The sequence below is a fragment of the Haliotis rubra genome, unplaced genomic scaffold (genome assembly GCF_003918875.1).
Source record: "Haliotis rubra isolate DU_JTF1 unplaced genomic scaffold, ASM391887v1 Scf165, whole genome shotgun sequence".
In the NCBI taxonomy this organism is placed as follows: Eukaryota; Metazoa; Mollusca; class Gastropoda; order Lepetellida; family Haliotidae; genus Haliotis; species Haliotis rubra.
This window is the reverse complement of record NW_025765614.1, coordinates 1,618,486-1,629,697: the sequence shown is the minus strand read 5'-3', so window position 1 is coordinate 1,629,697 and position 11,212 is coordinate 1,618,486. Positions and strand designations below refer to the sequence as shown.

Genomic DNA, 11,212 nt, shown 5'->3' with positions numbered 1-11,212 from the left:
CTTGGCCCGTGCTCTCAAACGCACCTTATCCCTCACATATGTATCTTGAAATTTGTTTATATCCATAGATTAGTGTTATATCTACCTACATGTCACTTCACAGAGTCTCTAAGCGTAGTATTTGAAGGAAAAACGTTGCTGAAAGTGAAGCTCTCTTTTCTACATATTCTCAACAAAGACACAGTATCACAAGCGTTCGGTCCGGTTGGCCCGGACTCTCAAAAGCACCTTCTACCTCACAGATGTATCTTGAAATGTGTTTAAATCCATAGATTGGTATTATATCTACCTAAATGTCACCTTGTAATGTTATCAAATGCAACATGTAAAGATCAGATGATTTGAAAATAGGCTGCTACTGCCCAGCTCGGATCTTAGGCTAGACACTGTGGATTTAATGAAAACATACTTCTCCCACTTCTCTCTCTAATACTTCTATTGTAATACTAATACTGTCTGTATGCGTGTTCAGGGAAAACAGGATAATCAGAAACGCTTGAAGTTTACAACATCCGGAAACAGCATCTCCGAGTAACCTTTGGCAAAGCTCTCAAAAGACATAAAACACTAAACCAGTTTTCGCCGAAATCCTTGGATTTTTTAAACAAATTACACGCATCTGAACAGTACTATGTTTAATTGAGTAGTGTGAAAATTTCCCTATTCTTTCTACGGGTAAAATTAAAATGTGACGAGAAAAAAGCTCAGCTACCTTTTATGGAGAAAACAAATATCCCAATATGACTCATTCCCCAATATCCAGATACCACATATGAATGATCCGCCCCCCGAATTATAATATTGTGTGGTTTAATAATTACTGTTGTTTTGCGTAATATACTTTTTATTGAGAAGAAACATTTGTGGCATGCGACCCCACTGTGACCGTGAATGGGTACTGACGTTCGGCGAAAGCGAAAGAGCGATAACACGATGATACACAATATACTTGTTAAGGAGCTCTGCTCCTTTGCTAAACGGCCACAATCCCGACTGATGATCTCACAACTAAATTGCTTCATCTTTATGTTTGCTTTTAGTAAAGAGATGACCCAGGTGTTTATCAAAGGGTGACATTTTGATATATTTTTTATTTCAAATATTCCCTAAAGAGTCTATTATTTCTGATTAATATAATATATATGTCCATCTGTCAGTCCAAACTTGTAATTGTATGTTTTGTTTACAAACTAATAGTTAGGCCACTTGGACTTCTTTGTTCGTTAGGTAATCTTGCGTCAGTCTGTCAACCCAACTTTTGGGACACCCCTTTTGTGAAATATCTTCTAAATGATACCAACTGACCACATGCCATTAACGTATATCTTAATGATCCCCATTGACGTAATAAAAAAAATAGTTTTAACTTTGTTGGTCACTTGGGGGAAATGTTACTTAAGCAATTATCATTAAAACGTCTGTTTGTTTTGGTGTCAAGCAATATTCCAGTTAGATGGCAGTGGTCTGTAAATAATCGAGTCTGGACCAACCAATCCAGTGATCAACAGCATGAGCAATTGGGATACGATGTCATATGTCACCTAAGTCAGCGAGCCTGACCACCTGATTCCGTTAGTCGCCTTTTACAAACATGGGTTGCTGAAGACCAATTTTAACCACAGGCCCTCGTGTCTTTGCGAAGATTAACATTTAAACAAATATTCTTTTGAGATGACCCCCGACTCGAAATGCTACACAGTACAAAAATATTTCGAGTCGGGGGTCATCTCAAATGTTTCAAATTGTTTTTTTAACATCTTTAATCCTCGCAAGACACGAGGGCCTGTGATTTTAACCCGTACCTTCACGGGTATCAGTGTAAAGGCTTGAATCATATATTCATCAATAGAGTTCTCTTGTTCTCTAAATACATTGTATGACCAGGTATGTGTTAGCTTGCAAGCGGCATGAATCTTAAATCACAGCATATTAACCTTAATGACAACGTTCTGCAGGGGCACAGATAAAACATTTGAATCATTGTCCTAGTAGCTGAAGGGGCCGTTGTCGGCACGGGTACTACAAATATATATCCCAGGTACGTAGTACGATTCTGTATACAATTGTACCATAAACAAAATCAAAATACAGCAACGTACCCGATACCCTTAACGGCGGACGCGTACATATTCCGCAACCTAAAGACGACACCGTATGTCGTTATTGAACTGAACGTATAAATTATGTCTGAACTGATTGCTCGTTACTTAAATAACGCAATCTGACGTATCTAAGCTACAGTTCATGAGTGTTCCCAGTGTCAGACCAGCAAGTGTCCCTGGTGAGAAGCATTTCTAACACTCTTTGGCTGACATTGTGGTGGAACTACCACCCTTGCACCCCACAGGAGGATACCACCATGGACAGAAAGTTCAGACTGCCTGGATTTGTACGACAGTACTAAGGATCTGATACTTGCGACGGACGCATCTCAATACGGTGTCGGTGCCGTACTATCTCACATCTTTGAAGATGGAACCGAGCGTCCTATCGCTTTTGCGTCTCGTACCTTAAATAACGCTGAACGCAACTACTCACAAATAGAGAAGGAAGGACTGTCCGTTATATTTGGAGTCAAAAAATTCCACACTTACCTGTATGGAAGGAAATTCTTCATAAATAATGACCACAAACCCTGGAAACTTTATTCAATGAGAAAAAGGGCATACCAGTCACAGCTTCCGGCAGGATACAGAGGTGGGCCATCACACTTTCTGCATACGACTATACGTTCCAGTATAGACCAGGCAGAAGACTGAGTCATGCGGACGCCATGAGTCGACTTCCATTAGGCACTACACTGAAGTCAGTACCTACGCCACCTGAAGTTGAGAACTCCATAGGCTTCCTAGATTCCACACCAATCACATCTGACAACATTGAAAAAGCAACAACAAAGGACCCCGTCCTTTCGCGAGTGAAGAGATTCATTTTAAACGGGTGGACTGTCACCCCTGATCCATGTCTGCTGCCTTACAAATCCAGGCAGTCTGAACTTTCTGTCCATGGTGGTATCCTCCTGCGGGGTGCAAGGGTGGTAGTTCCACCACAATGTCAGCCAAGAGTGTTAGAAATGCTTCACCAGGGACACTTGGGAATCGTCAGAATGAAGATGTTAGCGAGAAGTTATGTCTGGTGGCCGAAGATGGACTCGGACATAGAAGCTACAGTTCATGAGTGTTCCCAGTGTCAGACCAACGCGAAGTCTACACCATCAGTACAGATGCATCCATGGGAATATCCACAGAAACCTTGGACTCGTGTCCATATTGATTATGCTGGACCATTCGAGAACAAAATGTTCTTAATTGCAGTTGATGCACATTCCAAGTGGATTGACGTTCACGTTACCAACTCTTCCTCATCATTAGTGACAATTGAGAAGCTCGAAAGAACATTTGCGACATGTGGGTTACCTGCAACCATAGTCTCAGACAATGGGACATCCATCGTTCACTAGCCGTGAGTTCCGTTTGTTCTTAAGCAACAATGGGATAGAGCAACTGTTCTCTCCGCCGTACCATCCTTCGTCGAATGGGTTGGCAGAACGTGCAGTTCAGACATTAAAGGACTACTTGAAGAAGACCTCAGGATAATCCCTGCAATCTCGGGTATCCAAATTCTTGTTCCACTATAGATCTACGCCCAACACGACAACAGGCAAATCCCCTGCCGAACTGATGTTCAACCGAAAACTGAGGACTCATCTGGATCTATGTCACCCTGATGAAGTTTTGAAGGTACAGAAGATACAAGCCAGACAAAAAGAGCAGCACGATTCAAACACACGCACTAAGTCGGTAGAAGAAGGTGACACAGTCTACATCACCAACTTCGGAAAAGGTCTTCCATGGATACCTGGGCACCTAGTGAGCAGAAAGCATTCCATGTGCGTCATCAAACTGCTAGATGGACGCATGGTACGCCGACACCTCGACCACGTTAAGGGTAGACAAGCAGAAGCACTGCCACCATCAGCTCTCTGCGACGTCATGCCGCAGGGATTTAGGAACCCTCAGATTGAAAACATTCCAACACTCGCCAGTCCTTATCCAGTGATTCCGTCCACTCCAACATTGTCAACAGGCGTTGGCAACATGACACCAGTACCTGCCACCGGGCCGAAGGTCACTGCGATCCAGCCAGTGAGAAGATCTGGCCGACACACCCGACCTCCTCAGAAACTTGACCTGTGATCAACCTGTGACCTATTCAGAGACTCTAAAGTGTCTTTTCACGTTTAAAGTTCTGTATTACTGTTATATGTTCAGACTGTTGCGCAGTTCTAGAGGTAGCGGCAGGGTTCATCTTACTCTAGTCATTCCTGATCCATTTTTCGGTAAGGTGAACTTTATCATCATTCAGTTTTGATGAAGGACTGTAATTTCACAAGTTCACTTATATTGGCATTAATTGATTTTCAATCTTAAACGGAGAGGAATGTAATATCACGTAGTCCGTATCACTCAGTGTGTACTATTGACAATGACGCCTCCCTTCAATAGCGGAAGTTATGTACCGCTCCCCGCGCTAGGGCATCTGGGATAATAGGGACGACCATCTGGGATTGGCCTGACTATGGCGTCGCCTGTACCGCGCTACGAATAAACATGTGATTCCAATCCCCAGTCCGTTATTCATCCAAGACACAACAAACAACAAGACAACATCCCAGATAGCAATGTCCGTTGGGCCAATGTTGGACCAACATTGGCCATCATTGGGCCTACGTTGGCCAATGTTGGCCCAACGAACATTGCTATCAGGGATACAGTTCCGATCAATATTACTGTGTCTAAATGAAATTGCAGGAAAAGTCATTTTTGAATGAATGAAAAATAGACAGCCATTTCGCTATAGCGATTACCTGATATGGCACAAATTCATCTTCAGTAATTTACGAATTTCTGATTTTCTATCTTTTACAAGGGTATCTCCATGTATCGTCTGCTTCTCAGTAGTCCGGGGAGAGTTACTGCCCTTTCAGTGGTTTTCTTTCAATAAGTGGAAGTTTGTATACTTCCGGTTAATCTTGCACGAGAAGGCGAAGTGTTGCATGTGGTTTTGTTTTTATGTCAATCTTATAATAAGTAACATATGCAGAATGATACATGTACACACTTGATTTAAAACTGGAATGCTTATCAAATCACACACGTTATTTAGTATTCGACAAGTCTTATTGAGGTTTTCTAGCTCAAAACCTTCAGAATTCACCGATGTAAACAAGTGGATATCGAAAGTTGACATAATGCCGAGAATAAAAGTTGAGAGGAAACTCCGCCATGTGAAGTATCGAGAAAGGATGGGTGACAAGCTCAAGGCTCCTTCGTTCGTAGATGTTGTTGTCATTGGGAGTGGAGGGAGAGGAAGCCCACGTTCTGTCATTATTGACACGAGCATATCCAAGTGAGTATTCCTCATGCGATCATATTTATGGTTCGCTAGCAGTCGTACGCATAAGTCATCAGTTTTCAAGGTGTTGTGTCTTGTGATTTCGGTGATTTCGGTATATTTCCAATATTATCCATCAAATAACTACGTGTCATTAAAATTGGCCTGTGATCGGTCCAACTGGCTTAATATAGTCTAGACTAAATATACTCATGAGTGGATCCTTTCAGTGTTTTGCTGTCACAAGTCTCAGTTCAGACACTACAAGTGACTCTTGGTTAAGCTGAAAATTCATGAGGGAAAGAAAATACCCAGCCTGTTGTTTGGGTGCAGGTGTTTCATTTCCCATAGCTTACCAAATATTAACTAGTGAATTTGTTACTATGGTTACAAAGACACAATATCATCAAACTTTGTTCCAACTGAAACTTTCTCTTGATATCAGACCTGGCTCTGTATCATTTTGTATCCTCATAGTCTGCTCTTTTCTCTGCTCAGGGACCCGTGAAGATCTGGGGTAGAATGTATCTTCAGTAACCCATGCTTGTTGTAAGAGGTGACAAACAGGATCGAGTGGTCAGGCTCGCTGACTTTGTTGGCACATGTCATCATATCCCAATTGCATAGATTGTGCTGTTGATCACTTGATTATCTGGTCCAGACTCGATTATTTACAGACCGCCGCCATGTAGTTGAAATATTGCTGAGTGTGGCGTGAAACTAAACTCACTCACTCACTCTCTGCTCAGGACTTCTTACTAAGAATTATGTATATTTTTCATTTGAACCGATTTTGCATGTTGGTTAGCCTGTAGTTTATTTTACAATATTGCCTGAATTTATTACGTGTTAAATTATGTTACTAAAACTACACACTTTATTGTTTTGTTGCATAGGTATGGCAGATACTACTTTTTAATGTACCCGACTCAAATTATGAAAAATAATGCACACCTTGATTCATTTAGTGGAAAATAAGATAAATTTAACAACTTAATTAACTCAAAAGCTATTTTTGGGGCGGTGGGGTAGCCTAGTGGTTAAAGCGTTGGCTCGCCACGCCGAAGACCCGGGTTCGAATCCCCACGTGGGTACAATGTGTGAAGCCCATTTCTGGTGTCCCTCGCCGTGATGTTGCTGGAATATTGCTAAAAGCGGCGTAAAACCAAACTCAGTCAGTCAAAAGCTATTTTTGCACCCAATCAAACTTAATTAGACAGCTAAACACTGGCATGGCCATTTTGAAATTTGAATGCCAGTGAGCATAAGAGGAAAGCTGTTTTGGATGCTAACATAGTTTGTGGGTGAGTTTATGGGACAGGGAAAGATAAATCTGAACTATATCTGAACTATTCTTGCAGTCATGATATTGTTCAGGAAATCCAGTTCCAAGTTATTTTTCCTTGAATTGAACCCTTTCTTATCAAGGGACACTTACATTTTGCATTAGGGCTGTCTAAAATGATCAATAATTGGAAATATTGTCTATAGGAAAAATGATTAATGACTATCTATATGAAAATTTCTTTGTCTTTCAGGTATCTCTTTAATTGTGGAGAAGGAACACAAAGAATTGCAAATGAACACAAGTTAGTATGTCACTTTTACTATGTAATTTCGAATTTCATAGCTGATTTGTAAACTGCGTTTCCATTCTGATATGATCTAATTAAGATTTGATAAGACATTGTGAAAGATTGGACTACAATTCCATGCAAATTTGTGTTAGGTGAATTTTGAGCCTCAAATTAAGGATGCATGGCTTACTGAGTTAAATAGATGTTAATATAGATGTTTGTGTCTTGAAGCAGTGAAACAATACTGTATGTCTTCACAACCTCGATTCAGAAATTTTTACCCTCTCATTCACAGATTTTCTATTGATGGTTCATTCCTCTGACTGTAAATGTCTTTGCATGCGAAAACAACTGGTTGTGTGAAGAATTCACAGTGGTTTAGAATATAATGGAATGGCCTTATTCATGTACATTTGGAACCTGTAATTAGTTCAGATTGTTTTAAAGACACAGAGATATGATGTGCAGGTTTGACTGTTTTTACATTCATTTAAATTTTTTAGAAGCCTCACTGCTGATTGGCTGATTAAAAAATATCACCCGATTTGATCTCTAGTGAAGCAGATCTCAGATCGTCATGTGGATAGACATCCTGCCAGTTTAAAACATAAAAGTTTTAGTTTAACATTCATATCAACAAGATGGAAACACTCTTTTGAAGATAATTACCTCGTTTTTGCAATGCACTGATGCTTGATAATAATAATAATAATAATAATAATTATAATGTGGGTATTTATATAGCGCTACATCCAGGTACTAATACACGCTCATGACGCTACAATACTATAGGAGAAAATAAAATAATAATATTCAATTTAAATTTTATCAAATCAGAAATGCTACATTGTAAATTGCAATCTTGTACTAGCAATGACATCCTGTTCGTTGTCACCAGGGTAAAACTTGCTAAACTGGAAAACATTTTCATCACATACAAGAGTTGGGACAACATTGGAGGATTACTAGGTGAGTTCAGATGTAACTTGATATGCTGAGCAGAAAAAAGTGAACATGACTATATGTTGGGATTTTTTGCGCAAAAATGAATTTTCATTCTGCAATACAAAAAGAAAATGTCTCCATGTTATTCATAGTCCAATCAGTCCAGTTTCTGATCAGTATTTGTACTTCCAACTCATGACCTGTCAAGGTCTCAGTTAAAATTGGTCTTCAGGAACCCATGATTATTGTAAAAGACAACTAATTGGGTTAGGCATCCAATAGATCATTGCTTATAATGTCAATCAGTGGATTATTTGGTCCAGATTTGATTATTCACTGACTGCCATCATACAGCTTGACCATTGCTGAGTGTGGCACAAACAAACACACAAACAGTGGTCACTGTAGCACAGATCAAGGCATTGTACATGTGTCCATTGTTTATTACCAACATCAAGTACCATTATATTTATTGTTATTTCCATTTGGTGATTAAGAATATTTCCTGGTACATTTGTAGGCATGTCCTTGACCCTGGATGGCATCAATGTACCAAAGATCAACATACATGGATCACCTGGAGTGGTTAGTGTAGCAGTGTCTTTTACAGAAATGAAGAAATCCATTTTTTCCAGAAATGAAGAAATCAAGTATTTTTTTAAAAATGTAGAATTTTTAATTGTAACCTGGCATGCAAAAACATATTTAAGTGTTATGCATTAGTAAATCTACTTAGTTTAAGTGTTGTAACAAGAAGAATACTTCCTTGTATTTATAGAAATACGTTATTTGTAATATTTTGCCCTAAAAGCTTTATTCATGCTAATAGGTCATTGCTCTTGTGAACAGCAAGAGTTTACTTTAATACAGATAAATTATGAATTCAAGAAACACCTACTGTTTCCTTCTGTTTGCCTGACAGGACCCTCTGTGGCGTTCAATGCTAGTTTCCACAAACTATGACAACAGAATTTGTTGAAGAGGTTTCAGTCTGAGTTTATGTAAAAAAAACCTTTGAATTTGAAAAAAAAAACTTTCTTAAAATAATGCTTTTTGCTATTTCTATAGTAAACTGTAACAACATGACATCTGTCTCTTATAAATATCCCTTTTTATGCCATGACCTTTTTGCACTACAGGAGAATATCACCAAGTCCTACAAAAACTTTACAGCTGCTTACACTACCATTGCTCAACTAGGTGAGTAAGTTGCTGTTTTCACTGCTACTGGTATTAAACTCATTTTAGACCATATTGTTCTGAAAAGTCTATAATCCAAAATGCAAAAAAGAAATCTTTACAAATTGCAACATGATTAGTGAAATAGTTCTGTATGCTATGTGTAGCTACAGTAAAATAGTGCTGTATTACTATGTACCATGTGTAGCTACAGTAAAATAGTTCTGTGTATACTGTGTAGCTAGCTACAGTAAAATAGTTCTGTATACTATGTGTAGCTACAGTGAAATAGTTCTGTATACTATGTGTAGCTACAGTGAAATAGTTCTGTATACTATGTGTAGCTACAGTAAAATAGTTCTGTATACTATGTGTAGTACACAGTGAAATAGTTCTGTATACTATGTGTAGTAAAAATAGTTCTGTATACTATGTGTAGCTACAGTAAAATAGTTCTGTATACTATGTGTAGCTACAGTAAAATAGTTCTGTATACTATGTGTAGCTACAGTAAAATAGTTCTGTATACTATGTGTAGCTACAGTAAAATAGTTCTGTATACTATGTGTAGCTACAGTAAAAATAGTTCTGTATACTATGTGTAGCTACAGTAAAAATAGTTCTGTATACTGTAGCTACAGTGTAGCTTGCATACAGTCAGTAAAATAGTTCTGTATACTATGTGTAGCTACAGTAAAATAGTTCTGTATACTACGTGTGTAGTCAGTAAAATAGCTGTATACTCAGTAGCTACAGTAAAATAGTTCTGTATACTATGTGTGTAGCTACAGTGAAATAGTTCTGTATGCTACAGTAAAAAATACCTTTATAACGAACTCCAAGGGACCACTGAAATTAGTTCGTTATATCTGTAGTTCGCTATTCATGAAATTCCACTGAAAGAACAATAAGGACATACTGTACAGTACGATACATTCCTACTCAGTTTATTCGTTCATTCATACGACAGTTACGTTCGTTTCACTACAAAGTCTGTGATCTTACTTTGTCCATGCTTGGCCGACTGCATACGTGCTACAGCCTCATTCAAATCGGCAAGTGAATCAAATGAAGACATATCAGTTGTCTTCTGCAAAACTAGAAAGTTCTTCAGTGTTTGAAGCACCATGTTGGCATCAGCAAACGAAGGAGGTTCCTGGTCTGTTTCATCACTGTTCATGTCATCAGCATCACATTCGGAATCAGCTCGGGACATTCCGTCGAGCTGATCGAAACGGGACTTTTAAAACAGTTCGCTATAGCCGTCAGTTTGTTATATCCGTGTTCGTTATAAAAGTATTCTACATTCTACTGTATTTTACAATTTTTCAATTTTCTTCAGAGAAAAGAGAACTGAGCGAGGGCGATTTTACAGACTCTGCAATGAAGGTAGAGTATATACCTCTCTATAACAATGAGAGAGCAGGAGAGGACACAAGTCGGGACCACACCCAGGATGGAGGGGGAGCTGCTGCTGATGAACCAGGTGATCTCGATAACCCTGACTTTATGTACTGATGAAAGCAGCTTTTTTCAAATAGTTTTTGATGATTCATTTGTCAGGATCAGTTTTTCTTATTTTCTAAAATATTCTTTTGCATCTTTTTGTGGTGATGATAAAGTTTCTAAAGAAAGGAGATGGCCCAGTATTTCATGCTGGGTACATGGTAGGCATGAGAGCTTACTGCACAGGAATCCCAAGACAGAGGGGGGTCTGGGCGTGGTGGGTCATAAAATGACTAAAGACCGAAAGACCCCATTGAAGTTAAAGTTTGTGTGTAATGTGTGTATGTGTGTTCAGTGTTCGAAACCCGTGAACCCCCTCCCCCCCTTTTGAAAATTCCTGGATCCACCCATGGATAAACCTACCGTGTTTGAAAACTCGATGGAAGTCCCACTATAAAGTAGATATCATTTGTTTTCATTTGGAGCCAAGTGCTTTAAACCATAGGTTTATCTCCTAATTATATCACACTGCTGTATTGTTTAAAAAAAGTACTTTGATGTCATCCAAAGCTTTACTGTATCAAACCAGAATTTCTCATCACTAAAATTTCCGAAATGTCAGATGTTCCATGTTCAATGTTTTCCTTGTTTTGTTTTTTAACTTAAAGTGA

General features: G+C 38.9%; 1 protein-coding gene across 1 annotated transcript in view; it reads left to right on the top strand.

The window, feature by feature from the left end:
- Positions 1–4,995: 4,995 nt before the first annotated feature.
- LOC124271966 (zinc phosphodiesterase ELAC protein 2-like) overlaps positions 4,996–11,212 on the top strand; it is a 31,862-nt gene continuing 25,645 nt past the window's right edge. The window contains exons 1-6 of the mRNA XM_046707137.1: positions 4,996–5,409; positions 6,933–6,983; positions 7,870–7,940; positions 8,437–8,501; positions 9,056–9,116; positions 10,438–10,581. Of these exons, the coding sequence (XP_046563093.1) occupies positions 5,138–5,409; positions 6,933–6,983; positions 7,870–7,940; positions 8,437–8,501; positions 9,056–9,116; positions 10,438–10,581 (664 nt within the window). The 5' untranslated portion in view covers positions 4,996–5,137. The remainder of the gene's footprint in view (positions 5,410–6,932; positions 6,984–7,869; positions 7,941–8,436; positions 8,502–9,055; positions 9,117–10,437; positions 10,582–11,212) is intronic.